The 24148-nt window shown below is 38.2% G+C and overlaps 1 protein-coding gene across 1 annotated transcript in view; it reads left to right on the forward strand.

Annotated features, from left to right (window-relative positions):
• The window catches only part of ESR1 (estrogen receptor 1), a gene marked incomplete at both ends in the record, with an annotated part of 109063 nt that overhangs the window by 71142 nt on the left and 13773 nt on the right, over positions 1–24148 (forward strand). Inside the window, one exon of the mRNA XM_080615883.1 lies at positions 16451–16589. Within this exon, the coding sequence (XP_080472009.1) occupies positions 16451–16589 (139 nt within the window). The remainder of the gene's footprint in view (positions 1–16450; positions 16590–24148) is intronic.

Consider the following 24148-nt stretch of genomic DNA (forward strand, 5'->3'; position numbering starts at 1 on the left):
TTATTTCAGCAGACAGTTCAGAGTGCTCTTTTCTTTAAATTCTAGATGAGGCCTTTTGTACCTTATCAGTAGTAGGGCTTCTGAGATATTTTGGTAAAAATCCATCACTGCAGTCTGATGAGCTCAAATCTGTTCTTCTTCAGCTAACTGTGAATAATTGTTACCAGCTTTCCTAAGAGATATTTTATGTACAAGCAATGTTTTGGAGTAACTTTTAAGTGCTGATTTCAAGTATGTGGGAGTTGGAGGTATCAGCTTGTCTGAAACAATTCAATGATGGGATGTCACAAGTTCTCTGTGGTGCCAGTGATAGAACGAGAGGCAACAGGCATAAAATAAAACACCTGAACATGAGGAAGAACTTTTTTACCGTGACAGTGCCTGGGTATTGGAGTAAGTTCCCCAGAAAACCTTCCCTGCACATGTTTGAGAGCCATTTGGACACGATCCTGAGTAATCCTAGGTGACCTTGCTTGAGCAAGGGAGATTGGACTTGATAGCCTCTGGTGGTCCTTCCAGCCTCAACCATTCTGTGATTCTGTGAAACATAGTATAAAACTAGAGTTGGTTTCTCTCTTCTCAACAAGCTGACAGCCTGACATTGTGTCTCTGCCCTTGTGAGTCTCTGAACAGACTGGTAATATCTGAAGTCTGTAGGGATAGTACTATATTCAAGTGTGTTTGTATATGCTTATAAACATACATGAGCATATATACAGGAGTATATAACAAGAACCCAAGAACCTTCTGGGTGTCATCAGTTGTGGGCAACATCATTTGGGTAGCAATCAGATTACATTTGCTGCCTCGGGAGTCCTATGCCTCACAGTTTTGTCTCTGAGGATAGAAGCCTTCAGCCAGAAAGTCTTCTATATATGAACCAAATTATGTCTTGAGGGTCATTATAGTGATACTATTTATAAAACAGTCTCCTGTCTGAACTGTGTGAAGTGCCTCTATTTCCTGATCCAAGCTAATGGTTTTATTCTTATCCATGAGGAGTCTGTCAAACTCATATCCTGTATGCAGGTGAAAGGAAAAAAGAAAAACAAAATAAATCAAGTTTTCTCTGTAAATGTGAAAGATTCCGCTTTTTTACCAGTTTGGGGGAAAAAAAAAAAAAGAAATTATAATTCCAGGGGAAACTTGCTGAATGTTAAGTTACACATTTTTCTTCTAATCTTTATTTTCTGCTACTGTACTTATTAGAAGATATTACTGTGCTTTTTTAATGTAATGGAATTCCATGCAGATTTCCAGTCCTGACAAAGGATGACAAATAGTGTTTATAGGTCCAGTTACTTTGGATGAGCTTGTACACTGTTCCAAAGCTTTTCCAGATGTCTCCATAAGAGTTGTGCGTGAAAAATTAATTTCTTTGTTTCATGGAAGAAAATAATAATTTTCACTTAATAGAAAATCAGGGTTTTGGACCTTTTTGCCTAGGTATTTTCTTCAGGTGAAATGAAACACTTTAATATGAAAAAATAGAGTTCGTTAAGATTTCAAATATTTTAGTCACCTGTTTAAAATTAAAAGAAGACAATTTTGGAAAAAAGGGTCCTAGGTTTCCTAGATGTTTAGATACTTTTCACAATGCTGAGTAGGAATAGGTGCCAGGTGGAGTGCTGAACACAAAGATGAAGTAGCTGAGAGAGATACTCTGCTCCCTGATACAAAAAACCAGCCTAGTTTTACTTGTTTATTTTCATTTTGTGAAATCTGACCTGTTCTCCAGAGTGTTTTAAACTCCTCAACCTGTCACATTCCAATGTAAAATGCTTTGTCGGAGTGCTTCCAACAAGCTTTATCTTCAGCATATGTATCAGTAGGCAGTATAGGAGCTTGAATACAAGGCGGTGGTTCTCCAGGTGCAACACCTGTGTTTTGACCTGAGCCTGGTCCATGCAATATGCAGCAGTTTCCTGAGGCTGTCTGAAGGCTTGCGGATGCTGAAATGTGCCTTGGATTTGTTATCCTTCGAAGGAAAGTGTGCAAGAAAAGGGTCTTAAATGAATGATGTGCTTGTTAACTTGGTAAGTTTCCCTGGACAAGAAAATGAATATAAATGGCCTGCTGCATTCCAGTGTCTTGCTTTCCCTGTAATGTATTCCTTTGCTCTGTCACATGATGACACTCCCACACAGCTGCTAAAATGCTCTTGTTGTTGTAGTGGTTAAAGGAAATTGCTGCAATTAATTTTGCTGTCTTTCTTCTCTTTGATGTGTCATTACAATTTCTTCGATTTTTTTTTTTCAGAGATTGGGTTCTGTTCAAAACCAGTCATGTAGGGGCAAAAAGGAGGGAAAATAAACATTTGAGCCTCATTTATATATACTTGTGTTTCTGTTTTGATGTAGGTACCAGCCAATGCAAGGCACACAAAACTATACATATATGTACATAGTTTCTGTTACACGCATACAATTGTAATAGACAAAAATAAGACTTCTCTAAAAGTGAACAATCTGAAGAAGTCAAATGAATGCAGGTGCCTTAGTCAAACTAGTTTTATTTCCTAATGACTATAAAGAATGACCAGACCATGAACTCTGAGGTTATACTTCATTTCTTGGGTACAGCACATTATGTTCTGAGTAATTTCTATTTGTAGTCTTGAAGCAGTTTTAATCTTCAGCTTTACTACAGACTTGACAGTTTTTCCTTCTTATCCTTGGGTTCCAAAATAATCCTCTTTTCTGCTAGTTCCAGATGCTGCTGCAATGAATGTTAATTGAAAGTTAATTGGTTCCTGGTGAGTAGTAGACCCTTGGATGGAATAGACTGAGGAACAGAAAGCTTAATGCTTTTTTCACTGGACTTCTTTGACACTAACAAACATCTTTGTCGGCAACATGGACAGTGGGATTGAGTGTGCCTCAGCAAGTTTACCAATGACTCTAAGCTGTGTGGTTCGGTTGATATGCTGGAGGGAGGGGGTGCCATCCAGAAGGGCCTTGACATGCTTGTGAGGTGGGCTGATGACAACCTTATGAAGTTTAACCATGCCAAGTGCAAGGTCCTGCACCTGGGTTGGAGCAATCGCAGGCACAGCTACAGGTTGGGCAGAGAAGAGATTCAGAGCAGCCCTGCGGAGAAGGACTTGGGGGTGTTGGTCAATGAGAAACTGAACATGAGCCGGCTTCAGTGTGCACTCGCAGCCCAGAAAGCCAACCATATCCTGGGCTGCATCAAGAGGAGCGTGACCAGCAGGTCGAAGGAGGTGATCCTGCCCCTCTACTCTGCTCTCGTGAGACCTCACTTGGAGTATTGTGTGCAGTTCTGGTGTCCTCAGCATAAAAAGGACATGGAACTGTTGGAACAAGTCCAGAGGAGGGCCACGAGGATGATGAGGGGACTGGAGCACCTCCCGTATGAAGATAGGCTGAGAAAGTTGGGGCTGTTCAGCCTGGAGAAAAGAAGGCTGCGTGGAGACCTCATAGCAGCCTTCCAGTATCTGAAGGGGGCCTATATGGATGCTGGGGAGGGACTATTCATTAGGGACTGTAGTGGTAAGATAAAGGGTAACAGGTTCAAACTTAAACAGGGGAAGTTTGGATTGGATATAAGGAAGAATTTCTTTACTGTTAGGGTGGTGAGGCACTGGAATGGGTTGCCCAGGGAAGTTGTGAATGCTCCATCCCTGGTGGTGTTCAAGGCCAGGTTGGACAGGGTCTTTGGTGACATGGTTTAGTGTGGGGTGTCCCTGCCCATGGCAGGGGGGTTGGAACTGGATGATCTTAAGGTCCTTTCCAACCCTAACTATTCTATGATACTACGACTTTATGAATGAAGAAAGGGAGAGCGTAGCTCTCCGAAGTTCATCATGTGAAAATTGTTTGAGTAAACAAGTTGTTATATTCAAAAGTGACATTTCTCAATCTCTCAGGCATGGGTGGAAATATAATTTGAAATGTTGAAACTGTTTCTTAAAGACTTAATATTATTCCTAATAATCAAAAGTATAAACCAGGATTTTAGAGACATTTGGAAAGGATAGGGTTAATAATCATCAATTTCAGCTTCTAATTCCTTCCTTCAATAATGTTAGTTTAGAAGAGTAGCTGAGGCTGATCATTGCTTGTGATTAGCCTCAAGCCTTTGACCTTGCAAAGGTAATTTTATCTTTTTTTCTAAAATGTTCCTGATTGTGTTATGACTACCTTCAGGTTTTTCATACAGCTCTTATAATTAATGGAACAAAAAGGATAAAAAATGGAACAATGGAGATAATTTTATACCCTACCATTTGTGGAAAAAATGAGGTGGAGAGAACTACAAGTGAACTGCCTGTGATAGAGTATTTCTCCAGGCTCTTTAATGGCTGAGTTTTGTACACTTGCCACCCCTATCCTGCCACCCATGTGGTCACTGGACTGTATGACATATCTGTGTTGCCTTTGTCCATCCTGTGTTTGTTCACAGCCCTCTTCTAGCAAGGTCTATCTCCTGGGGCTGTAGTGAGCACCAGGCACGTGATGCTGCCCAAGCCAGTTCTGAGCCCTGCACAGAACACCTCGCACCTGGCTGCTCTCACTTGTACTGCTAAAGAACTGCCCAATCCAAAGTGCCTTTGCCAATTCAAGTGCTTATGAAATCAGTGGAAGGATGTAGTAAAAGCAGAGTGCACTTTGTAAAAGGGGAAAACAACTGGGAAGTCTCACTGGCTGATCTTTAGTTTTAAAATTTTCCCCTGATGACTGTGTACCGAAATGTCCATTTGAAACCTCACAGGGGCTTGCTGGGGACATCTAAAAAGCTGTGAAAAAATCTACTTCTGTCTGCTTCCTTTTTCTCCCTCCAGTGACTATATGTTTGCTTAAAAAATGAAATTACTTAGAGAGATAGCTTAAAGAGTGATTGCTTAAAGAGACCTTTCACCTCAAATGCTCTTTCTTGACAGCCACAAAATCATCACTTATTTACATTTGATTTAGTTTGTAATTGAAGCACAGCCTGGGACTTTAGTAAGGAGGTTAAACAAATGCTGAAGACATTGTGCTCTCTTGGGTGCAGCTGAACATACAGAAAAATCCAAGTCATGCTGGACATGACCTCAAGTCTCGGTGCAGGTTTACATGAAGTGTAAACTATCCGAGGTGGCTGGTACTTCATAGCTGCCCATCGTTCACCTTTTATGCTCCTTCATCTTGTCACCAGTTGGCTGAACACTTAAACCAGCAGAACAGACCAGGAGAGTAGCAGCTTGGTGGGGCAGGAAGGGGAAGGAAAGGGAACAATGAGGTAGAGAGGACAGCTTGTATTTATGAGCATGTCTTTTGAGTTCATAAAAGTCAGGCAAGAATGCATAACCAGCCCCTTGAGTTATTTTGGCTGGATCTGCTTTTAATGGAAAACATTGTGCAAAGCACAATGTTAGTGACCTCTAACAAAAATGACAAATTAAAAAAGTACCCTAAAACTTACATGCAACTGGCCTGAGAACTGGTATAAATTTAGCATAACGTAATTAACTGTTGCATAGACAAGAAAGCAGAGATGTATTACTTCATACTGTCTATTTTAGTCAGCAGCTAATAAATTTTGTGTAGTATCATTCTTCACCTGTTCAGGGAAAGATTCAGAGGGCACCCTCCAAAAGAAGAGCCTTCGGATGGTCACTGGGAAAGGCTGCCATTGTCCCGTTCTCAGTATGTGCACAGCATCCTGTGCATTTTATTTGCACGCCTGAACTCCCTGAGAAATAGCATAGCTCTCAATGGTGAAAGAACCATAAAGTTGCTGTTGTCAAAGTGTAGGCTGAGTCTCAGACGTCTGGATTACAGTCTAGGGATAATTAATATGCTTTAAATAATTGTTATACAGTGCTGCAGGAATTCATCATAAGTAATAATGAACATCACTTTTTGTTGATCATTTGAAGTGCTTGTTCTTTTCTACAGAAAAAAATACATATGTCTCCCTTCTTGCTTTATAAAAACAGTATGATAAACTTTCACTAGCATACTGGCAGGCAGCCTTCACTAGCAAAAATCTTATAAAATAGTTTTTGTTATAATTATAATTAAGTGCTTGTTTACTGGAGGCATATGATTTTTTTAATATAGCCAGTTTCCTTGCCTAGATTAGTGAGTGTTTTAAAAGCAATTAAGAATTACTGTTAGTTTTCCCTGCATCCATGTTTTATGCTCACACTGTAAACAATTGCCCACCAGCTCTGACTTGGTAAGGCTTTCTTTTCTTTTTCAGAAGAGTTCATTTGCTTCCCTTTTTTTTACCTTTTTTACTGATTTACAAGAAACAGTGCTTGCACTTGAGTTCAAGGAGGCTTCTCCATCCCAAAGATTTTTGTGGCCGAAAGGACTAGAGAGTGTGCTGAGAGCCTGCCACACCTCAGTCCTAATCCTTCCTCCTCCTGGATGAGGCACTTAACCTCTCTGTGTTCTATCTATAAAATACATTTAATAATACTTAATGGCTCTACTGAGCTTTGAAAATGTAAAGCGCTACATGAGTGCTGATTACTTTTTATTATGTTCCCTGTTAGAAGGCCTCAACGTATTTGTGTTAACTGGTACTGCTAATGCACACTCCGAAATAATCTTTGGTTAACAAAGTGAAACTCTTACAAAATAAAACCTGTGTTTTAGCCAAGACAGACTCAGTGACACATGCAAGGAAAGTCAGGACACGAAAGCACTTAGCTCCACTGAATATGTCTGTGCTGTGCATCAGCCATGGGCTTGAGCTACAAGACAACACAGCTTGCCTTCTCTCCAAGCAGTGTTTGTGCCCCCCAGAGCACAGTGAGGAGGAAACCTCAAGCTTTGGAGGCACAGCTGACCATCCACCAGCATGTGACAGATTTTCCCAGGCAATCAATTCCTGCAGAATAATTTGCCTGGGGAGCTGCTCAGTGAGAACTCACTGTCCTCAAAACGCACACTCCAAAGCTAGGGTCTGGCTCCTGGGCTGGGTGTTCCCACAGCCTTCTGTGCCAGCATGTGGGCCATCTCCCCAGGAGTAGTGCCAGCCAAGCCAGCGCTGTGCTGTGGTCTTCTCATGTTTCTCTCAGGCAAGACAGCAGTGTTTCATTAAAATGTGGCAAGGGTTTGTCAGAAAAAGACAATGTAATTGACCAGTGGTGATTATCTGTCTCTACCCCTGAGGTGTTTCCATGGCCCTAAATCCAAACGTTGGTGCAGAGTATAGACTTTGAGTAGGTAACTTCCACTTGGCTAACTTCTCTACGAGCTTGTTTTGACATAGGAAATTTGAAATAGGACAGTATTTATTATATCTGATGTATGCAGGGTACCTTTGGTTGTAGTTTAGACTGGCATGTACCTGAAGAAGAAGGGAGAGGTTGGTGTACTTAACAAGGCATTGGCTGTTTGGACTAGGACTGGCCTCAGGAACTTTTTAGTCTCCTCATCCTGAAGATATGGACTGGACAGGCCTGAAAAAGTATGCACTTTTTGTGCAAAGTGGAAAGCATTGAATGCAAGTCATAATAACTTTACACATTCCTGGAAAAGAGTTGAAATGGTTCTCATTTACCTGATAAATGCATCTTGAAATCATCACAGTGCAGCTTTTAGATGGAAGCAGAACAGACCAGCTCCTAGAAATGGAATCTGACAGAAAAGCAACAAATGTGACATCACTGCATCATCATGCTCCAGGGACAGCGTCAGGTGGGGACTTCGGCTTGGATGTCATGCCTCTCAAAACTGAAGGCGAGTCTTCTAAGGTGAGCTCAGGCAGGATGGAAACCTCCTGTGGAGGAGAAGGGCAAAAGCTTTCTTGATCTTGACTTCTGGTATGAATACGGACTGTGAAAGCAGGGCCTCATGATCTTTCTGACTTTGGGTTTTGCCCAGGGCCTCAGACATCCCTAATTTGTATTATGTTTATGCCTGTAAATTGCAATTGTTATTTCTCAGAAGGAAGTTTAGAACTATTAGAGCCGAAAATGGTAAATGTGAAGTAAATTGTTTAAAAGGAATTAGCACTAATTAATAGCAGATGCTGTTCTCTCCAATCTCATTTCATTTCTGACAGACTGTTTAGGCTTAGAGGAGACTGTCTAAGTTCGGATTGGTGTTCCACTATATTATAATTATAGAAGCAGTGAAAATGGAGAATTCTGAAAGAACAAAGTATTTAAAGGCTCTTTAAATTGTGCCATTTGCTCTGTGTTTGCCTTGCAGTCTTTCCTCCCTAGAACTCAGAAAAACGTAGTTAAGTTTTTTCTGACCACACTTACAGAAACTAAAGTAATGTCCCTTTCAAAAAAAAAAAAAATGGAAAATGAGACTCCTTTTTAAGAGACCATTTTTTTTTTCTTTTTCTGAGCAAAGTATTTGGTTTGAAAATGTTGGAATTTAGAGATTTCTGATCTTAAGTCTTCAAAATAATTTTTAATTTAAAACACTGGAGTTGCATAAAGAGGCAAATATGTCCATGTCATACTTCAAGTATCCTCAGGAGGGAGAACTTAATAAAATTTTCTTATAATTTTGAGCTGTGGAAAGAAGTAGGAATAAGTAGCATAATAGAAATAGCTGTGTGAATACTGAGACATGGAAAACAGTGTTTACAATTTTCCAATTCACTTGTCTTTGGACTCTGTTTTGCTGTACTTGCTGTTGTGTACAGACCAAGCTGTAGCCATGGTGCAAATTTTAGCCACTTCTTAGTTTTAGCCACCTCTTAACTAAGAGGTTTCCAGGCTCAGCCTTAAGGACTGAAGAGGCTGAGTTATCCATGCAAGTTCAGATCACACTGTGATGTGCTAGATAAATGCATAGATGGGGACTCACTTCATTGCTTGAAGCAGAGAGGTTGGGCACTGACCTCATGGCACTACAACAAGCTGATTTCCCATCCTGATCAGTGATGACTGAGCTATTCATCCTTTAGTGTGCTTTAGGTTAAGGGAAATAGATGCTGGTTTTCCTCTTCCTGGCTGTTTCTTGAGAACAGAACTTGCTGTAGGAATTATTTTTTGGCTCATCTGTTTCATCTACTTTGGTATTTGTGTCTATATAAACCTTTCAATTTGGTTGCTTTATTAAACGGTTGCTAGCTATTAGGTTGCAGCGCTCACCACTACTTCCCTGCTGTCTTTGCCAACCTAATTAGTGTTTTGTTCCAAATGTGGCCTATTACATGACCGTTGCATAGTTGAAATATTGTACTGAGTAGTAAATAACAGCCTTTTCTGTGGTTGTTGCCACTTTTCAAAACACTGCATTAAGATAGAAAAAATAGTGGTTCATCTGAGCAAATTTAAGACACACGATGTAGGAATGTTCTGATTTCCCACAACATTTTTTTATAGAATAACATCCTATATTTTTTGTTATAGGAGTTATTATAAAAATTCCTCTAGGTACCAAGTTAAAGACTTTCCAGACAAGCAGGAAGGACACTTAGGAAAGAGATAACCTTTGGAGTTCAATAGTTAGACCTATGTTGTTCAGCATATTCATAAGTTAGCTGGAAAAAAAATGCATGAATAATAGTGATAAAAATTATGGATTATAATTGACTAAGGTGGCGAAGACAAGGGTAGACTGTAAAGCTGTGCAGTCCTAGTCTCACTGTCTCTGAAAGAAAATGCTCAAAGAAGGACAGGACAGGAGATTATTATTTTCCTAGTGTAAACTAAGAGTGTGAAACTTCTTACTGGAGATTACTATTTCCAGAGTACATAAAAAAAATCTCAAGTGGATTAAATGCCTAAGTGGGTTCAAAAAGCATCTGGACAAACTTGGAGGGAAAAATGTTAAGGAATATTAAGCAGAAAAAGACTGTCTTTGGCTCTGAAAGTCCCTGAGCCGCTTACCTCTGGAGCCTGAGAAAGTTTCCAGTAGAAGCATATGGTTGTCCTACTGTATGTTTTACCATAAGCGTCTGGTATCAGTTGCTGTTGTAAAAAGGATACTTTGCTAGGTGGACCTTTGCTATTGGTTTTAAAACTTTTTACTGCTTTTGCTTTATTTTCCTTCAAAGCACCTGGAAACAGAATCATTCTTTATGGCACAATGTTTTTTATTGTTTTGCAAAAATTGGCTGAGATTTATTCCCTTCATAGTAATTAGAACATATGGTATAAACATATAGATGGGTTTACAGTTGGATCAGATGAAAAAAGAAGATTGCTTAAACATTTGTTGTGAAAGGAGGAATAGTCTGGACACTTGTAGTTGTGTCTTAGGAATATTAATAGAAGCTGAAAAATTATGATAATTAAATGATCCCCAAATTGCTAGTAAGTACCCATTAGAGGACTTACTGTTGAAGGATTAAATCTGCAATGACACTGGATGTTTGGTCTCAGAGAATGTTAATTGCTATAGAAATTGTTTCTGATAAAATAGAATGTTACTCATCAGGTCAAAAGTCACAAAGGCAAAAATAAATATATTAGTTTCAAAATATTTAATTGGTAAAATTTGACATATTATTGTTGATTATTGTTCTCATTTACCTAATAAATGCATTTTGAAATCATGCTTTTACCTGATAAATGCATTTTGAAATCATTTTTGTGCAAGGTGCACAATGTTTGTTAGAGTAGCAACAAATGAAAACCATCTGAGCTTTACGTTGTTCCTTACTGGAATCAGTCTTGTGCACAAACCACTTCTCCATTGTCAGGGATATATGTTTTACCTAATACTACTTCCTGCAGTCCTTGTGTTCTTTTATGGAAACCTTTCCCTTTGGGCAACTGTCCAGACCCCAAGTTTACAGAAACATTTGCTCATACCTGTTGTAGATGGTTGCTGCCATGATTTTTTTGCATTGTTTTTTTTGCCATGATGATTTTCCATTCCCAAGTCTAATGTCACCTTGAAGGAGTCATGCTTGCCAAAATAGGGGGTTTGTTACAGCTTTTCCTCCCTGGACCCACTGCCGCATCAGGGTGTCTTATTGTCTGGAAGAGATTTGTATCATATCATCACTGATGCAGCATATACTGCTTGCTGCTTTATATTAGGATAATCAGTTTAGTTTGAACATTATAGTTTTATGTTCTACACGCAACATAAACGTATTTGCCACCTACTCTTAGCTGCGTGCTCAGAAGACCTTTTTGGCTTTTCAGAAGTTGAGATTTCCATATTAAACATGAGTTTGTGGAACAATCACTGTGTTCTGTATTGGCAACATTCACAAATACTGTTAATTTATCTGTATGTGAAAAAGAGATGGTTCAGCCATGGCTTTTATTCTTTAAGTGTCTTTCTCCTGCCAAGCGTATCATATGTGAATGGCTTAATGGCAGTCTAGATTTTGTGGGTTTTAGTCACACAAGAATTTTGATATGTCTTATAAGGTCATGCAGTTGGTCAGTCTGCTGCATGGAGTCAGAGGCAGGTTATATCCATAAGCTGCAGTTAATTAGTGTATCAGCAGTGAAGTGAAGGTCTTTCTTTTTCCTTAAAGCACAATAAAAAAAAATTAGAATTAAAAAATACATTTTCTTCCAAAACTTGCCAGTATTAAAAAAAACCATTGATATTTGAGAATGCAGTACACAACTGCACATAATTTTAGCAGCATTAAAGTGCATCATGCTCTGAGTGATGAAGTGACTAATGATTTATTCATCAGTTAATTTAACCTTCTGTAACACTATTCTGAATTAGCTTGCTTGAACAAGAGTACATTTTAAAAATAATAATTAAATCTTGATTAATGTTTCTAATGATTGCAAATTAATGAAAATTTAGTATGTTGCTTAAGATAATAACTACTTTTATTGTTAACAATGGCCCCTCATATGTAGCCACTTGGAGTAGGTTTAGCTTCCAGCATGGGCTTCAGTATGTTATGCTGTGACCTTTTGCTATGCCATTCTTTTTTCTTTAGATAGGTACCCATTGTAGTCTTTTAACCCTTTTAGTCTAGTTTCATGTAAAGTCTCTATATTACTCTTATTCCTCACTAGAGGGCACATTTTTCAAGGTTTTATTCACTTTGATGTGAATCATTCTGTCCAAATTCTCACCTTGCTTGGAGAATGGTTACCAGATTCAGGTAACACAAAGGAAATTTAACTTCCTTACTGAGAATTTCCCTGGCTTTTTATTCAGCTTCTTTATTAGATGTAGCTTCCCACTGGAAGCTCAAACTGGGCTGATTTTTCTCCATCCAAGTCCTCTTTATAGCTGCTACTGTTTCCATCTTATATAGGTGCTTAATGTTCTTGGTTTTAAACTTATGTCTATATTTTTTACGATGAAGCTAGTGAGTTATTTAGATTGCTTACATTATCAGCTGGGTGGTTTGTTTTTTTTTTGCATTATTTCTCACATGTCATCACGACATCTGAATCATGATTTCTGGTTTTCTATGGCATCATTAAAAAATTGTCTAGGATAAAGAAGTAAACTGTATGGCATTCCTTTAGAAATGCTTCAGTTCAGTTCATTAGCATTTTGCCATTATATACTGAGATGTGTCATTTAAAATACTTTAATTCAGTTAATCTGTTGCATTTTATACAAAATCAAATGTCTCGTAGAAGTCTGTGTCATCAAAACTATTATTTTTAACAACTAAAATTATATTGTCATTTAAAAAGCCATTAAGGTAATTTGATAAAGTTTTTTATGAATTACAGTTGATGTGTACTATTATACTACAGACTTTTTAACCTGCTTAATCAAGATTTGGTTTATCTCTTTTGTTATAGAACCTAAAGCAAATGTCAGGCTGACAGATCATTTAATTCTATAAACTATGAACTCACAATCAGTTTTCTTTTTCATCTTAGTTTTTGCAACTTCCTTAGCTTCTCTGAAATCAGAGTTAATGTTCCAGACAGCAATAATATTTTTGGGCAATCCTTTTAGGAATTTTTAATGCAAAATATTTATGTTCATGTACTTTAAAAGATGTCAGTGTTTTTGAGCAGTATATTTCTATTCTCAGAGCAGGCTGACAAAATATCTCTCCTCTACAATACTAGTGAAGTAATTTATTAGCTTTCTTTTTTACTGTCTCTCTTAGTTTTTGTAGACATTGCTTAACTTCAGTGCAGTCTGAAATTTCGCGTGTGAAGATGGGGAAAAATAAAGTTAATAAAAAGATAGGGCTCTAAAGGGATTTGAAAATAGATGCCAAGACAGTGTGGAGAACAAAGCAAAGCATTTTGGCATCCAGAATACTGTAGAAGAATGAGCAGAGTTTTACAGGAAAGTGAATTGCCACAGTTGCAACAACCTCAGCTTTTCTTCAACAGTCAAAGCAATCTGCTGCAGAATAGAGTTCAGCCACGTGAGATGATGGCAATATAGCTGACTAAGAATGCACTGATTGCAAACTTCAGACACCACAGGGTGACTTGTGTCCCTGCATTGGTGTGCTTCAAGCACAGATAAAAACATTAGTGGTATGTGTTGGCATACTAAGGCAATGCTTAATAGAATACATGGTATTTATTGTTTGTACTCCATATACAGACAGCAGTTCCTTTCTGCCAATTTCATTCTTGAGTGTTGGGATCAGTGCTTTGTAGTTAAGAATGCTGCTCTTTTAAGTTTCAGCTCTATTGTTTCAAGCTGTTTTGTAATTCAGGCAAATGCCCTTCCATTGGCCTGTGAAGTCTGAAAATAATTTTTGCACTTAGTAATAATGGAAAAACACAGGAAAAGACAACAGTTGTCCTGCCCACTATTTAACACTTTCATAAAAATAGCAGGTATTGCACTGTCTAAATTCACTCCTAATGATTGGTAGATAAGTTTTATTCCAGACATGTCAAAGCAGTTTCTTTTTTCTGAATGATTCCTTATGAATAGACTGATTAGCTCTCTCAGATGTTCTAACAAAAAAATCGTTGTATCAACAACTTTTACAGAACATAACACTATTTTATAAGTTATCATGAACTATATTTTGTTTCATAGAATCATAGAATAGTTAGGGTTGGAAAGGACCTTGAGATCATCTAGTTCCAACTCCCCTGCCATGGCAGGGACACATCACACTAAACCATGTTACTAACCCACTAAACCAAGGCTCTGTCCAGCCTGGCCTTGAACACCGCCAGGGAGGGAGCCTTCACAACTTCCTTGGGCAACCCATTCTGGTGCCTTACCATGCTTACAGTAAAGAACTTCCTCCTTATATCCAATCTAAACTTCCCCTGTTTCAGTTTGAACCCGTTACCCCTCGTCTGATCACTACAGTCCCTAATGGAGAGTCCCTCCCCAGCATCCTTATAGTCCCTCTTCAGATACTGGAAGGCTGCTGTGAGGCCTCCACGCAGCCTTCTCTCCTCCAGGCTGAACAGCCCCAACTTTCTCAGCCTGTCTTCATACGGAAGGTGCTCCAGTCCCCTGACCATCCTCGTGGCCCTCCTCTGGACTTGTTCCAACAGTTCCATGTCCTTTTTATGCTGAGGACACCAGAACTGCACACAATACTCCAAGTGAGGTCTCACAAGAGCAGAGTAGAGGGGCAGGATCACCTCCTTCAACCTGCTGGTCACACTTCTTTTGATGCAGCCCAGGATACGGTTGGCTTTCTGGGCTGCGAGCACACACTGAAGCCGGCTCATGTTCAGTTTCTCATTGACCAACACCCCCAAGTCCTTCTCCGCAGGGCTGCTCTGAATCTCTTCTCTGCCCAACCTATAGCTGTGCCTGGGATTGCTCCGACCCAGGTGTCGGACCTTGCACTTGGCATGGTTAAACTTCATAAGGTTGTCATCAGCCCACCTCACAAGCGTGTCAAGGTCCCTCTGGATGGCATCCCTTCCCTCCGGCGTATCAACCGAACCACACAGCTTAGAGTCATCGGCAAACTTGCTGAGGGCGCACTCAATCCCACTGTCCATGTCACCGACAAAGATGTTGAACAAGACCGGTCCCAACACCGATCCCTGAGGGACACCACTCGTTACCGGCCTCCAGCCGGACATTGAGCTATTGACCACAACTCTTTGTGTGCGTCCACCCAGCCAGTTCTTTATCCACCGAGTGGTCCACCCATCAAATTGATGTCTCTCCAATTTAGAGACAAGGATGTCATGTGGGACAGTGTCGAACACTTTGCACAAGTCCAGGTAGATGACGTCAACTGCCCTACCCCTGTCCATCAGTTCCGTAGCCCCATCATAGAAGGCCAGCAAATTGGTCAGGCAGGATTTTCCCTTAGTGAAGCATTTTCCCTTAGTGAAGCTAAGTTTCATTCTCTTCCTCTCTGTTATTTGAAAAAGGTATTTCATAGCACATTGAACTTTAAAAGTATGTGCCTTTTTATTTTTATTTTTTTTCTTAAGATAGAACTTGATAGTTTGTCAGGTATATTCTTTGGAACTGACTCAGTATATAAATTTAGTGAGGACACATGGCAGAAGTAAAATCACTGCCATTTACTGGGCTGGTAATGTCGTTTACCCCATAAATTGTGTTCCAAAGACTAATATGAATCAATTATAATTTCAAACAAACAAACATAGGGCAACATTAAATAATGTGTTTCACTCATAACACTAAGTAAAATATAAATAAGATCTGGTTTTCATTCCATTTTAGCAGGTTTAATTTAATTTTAAACAATGAGTTATTCTAGGGTCTAATAAATTGTATTATGCAATCTCCCCTTCACTTATATCTTTGGATTGAAAGTAATGTTCATGAAAAATGAGATTCTCAAACAGAGAATAATAAAATCTCTTCCATGAAATGAACATGGGAATGACCACTGTCATTATGCTTTCATAGCTACCTTCATTACTGTTTTCATATTCATGTTTTAGTATTGCTATAAGCAACCTCTTAATTTTGCATTCATTGTTTCTAGAGTTGTTTAACGCTAGAGTAAGACAGGCCACCTCCTTCCTCCAAGTGCTTTAATCTAAAAGAAATACAAGCAAGGGGTTAGTCTGCAAGTTCTGAATGTGCAGGGATCAGCTTTTGCTGCCTGGTTCATTTGAAATGCAGTATTGGGCCTTCTTCCACACAGATAACAACACTTGCAGTATGGTGATTCACACGTCTGTAGAACAGCATTCCACCAGGATAAGGGGCTGGAGTTAGCTGACTACAGCTATAATTTCATTTTATATGAGGCGTTTTCCATTATCCCTCCCTCAGGCCCCAGGCATCATGGCACTGGAGCAGATGCCTGCCCCTTTCTGCAGTGTGCACCCAGCTTCTCAGGCCATTAGCAATAGGCATGGGGCTGCAGATGCTCACCTGGCTCTTGCTCTGCTCCTTGGGCGGGGTACAGCCAGCACAGAACAAGGGGGCTAAAAAATGCTGATTGTTCTGTAGGATGAAGCCACAGTGGACCTAATAATAAACAAAACCCAACCCAAAATGTAAAGAAAATAAATGTCTGTTTCACTGCTTTTTCCTATTGGTTATCCATCTTCAATGCACTTTTTAACCTGGTTTTCTGGGTAATATTGTTCCACTTATAAAGTTGGAGTGTTTTCACTGTCTCCTGTTTGTTCTTTCAGGATTTGTGGATTTAACACTCCATGATCAGGTCCATCTACTGGAATGTGCCTGGTTAGAGATACTGATGATTGGCTTAGTCTGGCGCTCCATGGAACATCCAGGAAAGCTTTTGTTTGCACCTAACCTATTACTGGACAGGTCAGTCTGCATGTTGCTATGGATTATTTAAGTTAATCGATTTCTACTGCAATTTTAACTCATAGTCATTTTACTGATACTACAATTTGAAAGTGTTCCATAAGTTAAGCAGGGTTATAGTAGAGGAGATTGGAAAAGGAACTCTAAAAAAACCTAGAAATGCTCTTGAATATGATGCTGGTTATTTATTAGACAAGTAACTTATCCAGACTTCAGCTGCTGCTGGAAGCACTTTCAAAGGCAGCAGAAAATTTCTCTTGTAATCTGTACTGCTTGTTGTAAAACTAAATGAAATTAAAATTAAACACTGAACTCTAATCACTTTAATTCAGGTAATTTTTTCTGCTTACCTAAAATCCTCCTACTTATTCTTAGTTATAATGGGTTTATCCAAGCAACCATCCAAAATGTTGGAAAAAAATCATGGTAGTCTCAATTGCAATCTTAATTATTTTTAGAAAGTACATGAAGATTTTATTCTTTCTTTTTCCTCCTGAAAACTGGAGTCGTATGTAAAACACACCTGCTTGCTGCCCTGAGCCTTTTTCAGTCAGTCTTGCTAATATGTTGTTAATGTTTGTAAGTGAGAGAGAAAAATATGCATTTCTGCCATAAAACAGTATCCTGGATTTTAGTTGAAAGTCTTCACAAATAAAAGCAGGAAGATTGGTAGATATAGAGCATATATTCTAACTATCTTAATGCAAAGTTAACTTCTCTTTTTTTCCCAGTCATGAAAAATTTCAGCCTTGGAAAAAGGTGTTAGAAGAGAACAATCAGTAATCAGGGTTTTTGGCAAATGACTGTGGCAAATCTAGACAAAGTTAGTTAGGATACATTAATCCTAGCTATTTGTAGTCCTCTTTAGTTGATGACTATCACCCACCTAGCAGAGCTGGCAGGAGAGAGTTTATGTATGCACACTGGTCACTTCAGTGCAGAGTTTGGCATCTTGGTCTAAACAGAAGGTAAAGAAAGAGCTGAGGAGATAGAGTATATGGTGAGGCAGCTATGAGCTGAGCAAGCTTGTTATCACCGAGAGGCAGAGGCAGTGAGCTGCAGCAGACAGATGGCAGCAGAAAGTCAAGGGCAGAGCCTTCAGCTGCTGCGAACAATAGCCGGTGGGTGAATGAATGGAGTAGCTGACCCCTGATGGTCCCTTCCAATCTCAAGAATTCTGTGATTTTAGTAAAATACCAGTGATAATGCCTAACAGTATAAAATAAAATATTTCATATGAATAGAGAAGTATTTATATTTATTGCGTTAGAAAAAAACCTATTCCACATGACCTGTGAGCTATGGAGCTAGATATGGATAAAATACATTCTTATTTTGTGTACAGAATATATCTGCTTGCCTAAATGTAAATATAGTCTTCTGAAAGAAACACAACAGTTTTAAAATTATCTCTTAGTGTACATAAGAAGTGAAATTTTAACTGTAGGAAATTAAGCATAGCATATTATTGAAAGCTATTATAAATTGTAATATGGATTCCAGAGACCAATTCATCTTTTCCACATTCCATGGTACAGGTTGTGAGAAAAAATTGAAATTGAAGAGCAATCAGAGTAACATTTTTCCTCCTCATAGCTAAGAAAAACAGCTAGGAAAAACATCAGAAAATTTGGTCTTCCTCAACTAAAAATCTCCATGCTCTGAATAAAATGGAGTTTGAACACTTGATTCACACAGATTAAGCCTACTCCACTGGATTATATAAAACAATTTCATGCAACTGGAACTGCATATTACTTTAGGGCTTAAAAGTCAATTAACTTAATAATTAAATCAGACTCTCTTTTCTGCCTTTCAAGCAAGACCATTCCTAAAAATGTAGATCTATTGCATCTTCTCATTTTCAAGTAACAAGAAATATGTTTCTAAGGCATTATATACATGCCTCTCTCTACTTGGTAGGTTCATTTGCTGAAATTAAATTAATAAAATACTTCACCCTGGGGACCACTGATATGCTAATTAGTTAACTGATGATTTACTAGTTAATTAGTGCTAACAATAGTTCAATATGCTAATTTGATTTCAGCAAGTTGCCTTTCGAAAAAGGGCAAAAGTATGTTTGTCAGATTTGAGAGAGCAGGTCAGAGACTGATAAAAAGCCTGTTTGACCAATGGAGTCCTTGTACTGCATCAAGTTTTGGGACAAACACCACAAGAGTCCAAATTATTGTTGTTGATCTAAATAATGAAATAATCTGATTGAATGGCTAAAATAAAGGAAAAGATGAATGCTGTAGCATAATTTCCTTTCATCTGTTCTCTCCTGACCCTTCAGCGTGTTCTTTGCAGGGTACTCTTTTTCAGTGTTTTCATCCACAGCACCCTGTCCTGAATCCCCATCGCTCTTTCCCTGTTACCTGATCTTTAGGGTTAACAGCATCTGCATATATTCATTTAGTTACTCTTTATAATCCAGAGTCATCAACAACAGATGGCAAAATCTGTCTCTAACCTATGTTTTTCCAGACTTTTTGTAAATTCAGTATTGTTAATATGGAGTTTTACCAAGTTTTGTGTATGCCTTTAGCTCTCTGTGTTCATTCTGAAGCAGACATCTCTGATTTGCACATCCCTTTCATTTTTCACATTAGGGCTTCTCTTGTCTCTAACAAATTCTTTCTGTTTAGAAACTTGGAGATAAATGGTCTTTTGTATACATCCATGCATAAAGCTCAGGTCATGTCAAGTTTTATTATGCAACTTTTTTACCTTTTGGCTAAATAAATACTGTCTTTTCTTGTTCACATCTTTCTGAAATGTCACAGAAATAACCTTCCAACTTTGCTCTTCTTTTGAACAAACCTGATTTTTCTTCTCCTGGCTCATTCCATCTACTAGGATCATATTAAACATGAGCTTGTCTTGTCTCTGAAGATCTTTTAGAGACTGTATTATTCTATGAGCATTTACTTGTTACATTTTCAGATAAATACCTCTATAATTTTCCTATGTAACATTTCACACTTGGAAGACTCCTTGAAAATATCTGTAAAGCAGCCCTTTATTATAATTTTAAGTTCCTTCTTAAAATTTTGGTTTGCTTATAAATAAGGTTATACAACAATTAAGTTGCCAGTATGTGTAGACTAATACTGCACGAATGAATATAATCACATTATCCCTTTCTATTTCCATGCTGCCTTGTAATTAGGTAGGGTGTTCTGTGGGGTAATGCACCCTTTCTTCTTACAGAAGCACTTGAGTCTTGCTCAAAATCAAGACTTTTAGCAGTCTGCCAGTTACATATAACTGACACATTTTTTACAGTGTATAAATGATGCTATTAAAAAACTTCAAATGACAATAATTATAAATTAGACAGTAGGCCCAATCAGGAAGTACAATGGCACACTCACGGTACTTGCAATTAATGTACAGTAGCTGACACAATGAAAGCAAGCCCAGGCTATATGCAGATCTTTCATATTCTGTTTTTGAAAATTGCTATTTTGTATAAGAAGAAGTAAAGGCTTAAGTTTCTAATGGGACAAACCAGATGTTTCCTGTCTGGAGCAGTCCCAAGAAACTAAGCTTTAAAAATGTCATTAGAGCAAGGCTGAAATTTGTCAGGCCTGACAATAGGCTGTTTATAATCTTGAAGAAAATGTAATGTTTCTTCATGAATAAGAAAACCCTATTTTATTACATTTTAAAATTGCATTCATGTATCATGCTGATCAGAGGTTACTTGAAGGTTTGAAACAGAACTGTAAAGAAACTCGTGGTAGAAATAGCTGAATTGCTGACTTGAGGTGGATGACTTCTCATCTGAAACATCCTCAGTATCAGCAAAATGGGAAACACAAGGCTGCATTTTAAAAAAGGTGGGTGAAACCCCTGTCCAGTAAGCCTGGTGACCATTGTAAGGAAACTGATGAGGTGCCATCTAAAGAAGAAAGGTCGAGGTGTGAACAAACATGACGTAATGGCAAAGAGTCCTAATGCATTTTGTAAGGGAAAGCCATGCATCATGACTACATTTGAGATCTTCGAAGAATTAACAAGCAAGTGGATGAGGGAGAACTTGTTGAATTTCCAAAAAGTATTAAACAAGAGAGAAATTGTATGTAGGCAAAGGTGTACTGTTGCGTACAGAAGAATCGTCATAACCTGCATTCTGAATTATCTTTCTGTGTCTCTTTACAGTAGTCAGTTCTATGGAATCAGCAGTTCTTTGGTCTCGAGCAGTCAGAAGGTGGATAGACAGCAGCTTCCCACCCCCAGGAATCATTGCAACAGGGAAAAGAAACAGTACAGATCATTGCTATTCCCCTGTTTAAATCTGTGCTTCATCTATGCTTGGAACACCATGCCTTTCTGATTTTCCTTATCTTAACTGGAATATTGAAAAAAATAGGAAAGGTACCCGATGGGTTGCATAAGCAAAGAGAGTACAAGGACTAAATAGACTGGCTTTTCTGCCTGTGATGGTAAACAGAAGAAGGGAAACAAAATAGAGAGGATAGAAATTGCATAAAGTCACAAACTCATTGAGAATCCACTCAATCCAGTGTATGGTAATCCACAAGTTACTATCTCTTCCAATCTAGTACTAGAGGCAATCACTTGAAATCAGCAGATCCAAATGCCTATACTTTTAGCTTAGGGCTAAACATACCTTTAATATGAGCAAGTATGGCTATTCTCATGTTAAGTTCTAGTGTTATTTTCTTATCATGACTGCAAAAAAAGTCCAGCAACAACAATAACAAAAAGAACAGTGCAAGAGCTTACAAAATTTCAGTTAAGTGTAGTCAGTATTTCCCTGTTTCTACTAGGTTATTTCCTTCTTTCTATGGAGAAATCTAATCTGTTGCTCAGGTTTATGTTTTTTTTTCTGTTTAACCTCTAGTTCACTGTCTCTTCAGGAAAGCTTTATCTTTCAGATGAAGAATGAAGAATTTCCCCTTACCTGACTTTCATACGGAGCAATGCAGAAGGCTATGAATCTCCTTAAACTTCAGTTAGCACGAGTAGCATAAAGACTTAGAGCATTCACTGTATGACTGGGCAGCTGAATAATTACTGCTTTCATGGCTTTGGTCTCAAAGTTTCTCATCACATCTAAAAGGAATCTTTCAAGTTTTCTGTGGAGGTAGTGCTTTCCAGTGTTTTGATAGACAGAAGATTAGATACAATAGAAAAGCTTCAGGATGAAATCTGAGTGTGTTTTACTAGTCACTCACCTTGTAAAACATTGCAAATGCCTGAGAACATCACACCTGTCTGTCACTTGAGTAAATATGTGACAGTTTTTTGGTACAGAGTAATTGTGGATGCATTAATTACCATTGAGTTATTAGAAAAATGGAAACAAAGTGGTCACAGATACTTGATTCAGAATGCTTCATTAGTGACCTGCTGCTCTTATTTATTTCAAAGGGGAAAAGCCCATAGTCCTGTCAACAGCTATATCCAAATTTGCACTTAAACTTAAATTTGAAAAACAATTGTACATTTCATTTTCATCCTATCTTTAATAATAATAGATTCTGTGCTGGAAACCCAACTCAAACAATCATCTTGCCATCAGACTACTTACCTGATAGAGCTAAGCGGATCAATTTGCTGAAAGTTAAAGAATCTTTTGAAATAATTTGATTTCTTTTTCATTTTTCACTTTATTGCTGGATTTTGAGGTGCATTATTATATTGCAGACCCCACAGAATGAAAAGAAATAAATTATAAGAGGCAGAAATATACTTCTTAAATAATGCACAAAAGTGATTTCTATTTATTGTAAATCAGTCTTTGCTGTGCCTTGGAGCAAAATTCAAAGACTAACCAATTTTGTAATTCAAACAACTAAATGTAAATCAGAAGTACCCTTCTAGAGTCTGAGGAGCTGCTGCTTGATGATCAAAATTAGTAACTCTTAAAAAAAAAAAGAAAAACCAAAGAAAACCCCCTCTCATTATGATCTTCCCACTTTTCAGCTATCAGCAAAAGAAGTTTCCTGGGTGGGTCTGTAGGCACAGAACACCAGTTTTCAGTGAGAATGAAATAATTTCTGGATACAAGATGGCTCCTACACAATTCTAAGGTGGCTGGTCCATCTAGTCACTCTGACCTTTGAAGCTCAGGCCTCAGTTCTAGGTCATGTTGAATTATGATGCTGATCTCTCCAAAATTAAATTTTCTTTGCCCAAAATTAAACTTTCTTTGCATTTCTGGTATGAAGAGAATTTTGAAATATTTTTGGCTCTAAGGTGATTCAGGCTGAATGTAAATTAAACTGAAAAAGGCCTTCCTGTCAACAAGAATAATATTTTTTTCAGCCAATTATTGTAATTTTATTATTCCCAAATGGAGAGCCTTCATAATAAATCTGTAATCTAAATGTCTCAAATGCAACAAAAAGACAGATCAGTTTTGTTAGAATTATTATAACAGCATTCGAGAGATTTTTGCTATCTGACATTCGTGGATCCATTTCACATAATATTATACTAATAAAAAATAATTTAAAAGGTACTTACTAGTTAATTGACTATGTTTCAGGTCTGATTGACTACTTTTGAACTAAGTGAGAAATCTGGTCTAGTGGAAGGTGTCCCTGCCCATGGCAGGGGGATAGGAGCTAGATGATCTTTTAAGGTCCCTTCCAACCCAAACCATTCTATGATTCCATGGAATGTATAGCATACTCTTCCTTTATCTGTCTATGTAAATGATCTCTGTTGATCTAGTCAGGAAACACACTGAGACTTTCAGTTCCGAGCTAGCTCAAGTAGAAGCCAAAAGAAACAGAAGAAATAATTAACAGACCTCAGAGGATGGCAGGCTGGAGATTTTGTCAGTACTGGAAGAGGTAGGAATTTCCTGTTTGAGCCTAAGGTTCAATCCTAATTGTTGCTTTGCTGATGTAGGAGAGAGAGCTGTGCTGGGTGAAAACTGCTGCTGTGTGTGGGCAACCACTTTTTTCTACTTGTTTTGGGAAATAATGATGCCAACAGCAGTAACTCAAGGGGCTGGTTGTATGAAAGGGTATAAACAAAACTGCCCAGCTCAGTGGGGGAAAAGAAACTGTTGCTTTTAGGGGTCCCTTCTGCTCCTGCCTCTTTTCCTCCCTCAAAATTATGTTTGGAACTTGTGTTTCAGTTTTACTTCTTATTTGGGAAATGTCGGTTTCAAGAAACTCTTGAAGGGAAAAAAGTTTGATTTCGTGTTGAATTATGCTAATTCCAGTCCAGAATTTCCCCAGTTGCCCAGCTGTGATTGTTTCTCAGACTGTGATTCATGTGTTGACACTAATGGCACATATTTTTGAGTAAGTAACCAAAAATATTGCATTTGTTTAAACAACAAGAAATACAGCAACAGTGCTGTAAATCAATTGAAAAGGATTTTGGTGAACTACCCCCCATATTTCTTAAAAAAAAAAAAAAAAAATTAAAAAAAAGACAGCAAAAAAAAAAATTAAAAAAAAGACAGCAAATTTGATACTTGAAGGAAACTTCCTGAAAAATGCATATACTCTCACTTTAGGTTTCCTCCCTCTGAATTTCTTTAATTACCTCTGGGCAGATAGACA

The sequence above is a fragment of the Psittacula echo genome, assembly GCF_963264785.1.
Source record: "Psittacula echo genome assembly, chromosome: 4".
Classification (NCBI taxonomy): domain Eukaryota; kingdom Metazoa; phylum Chordata; class Aves; order Psittaciformes; family Psittacidae; genus Psittacula; species Psittacula echo.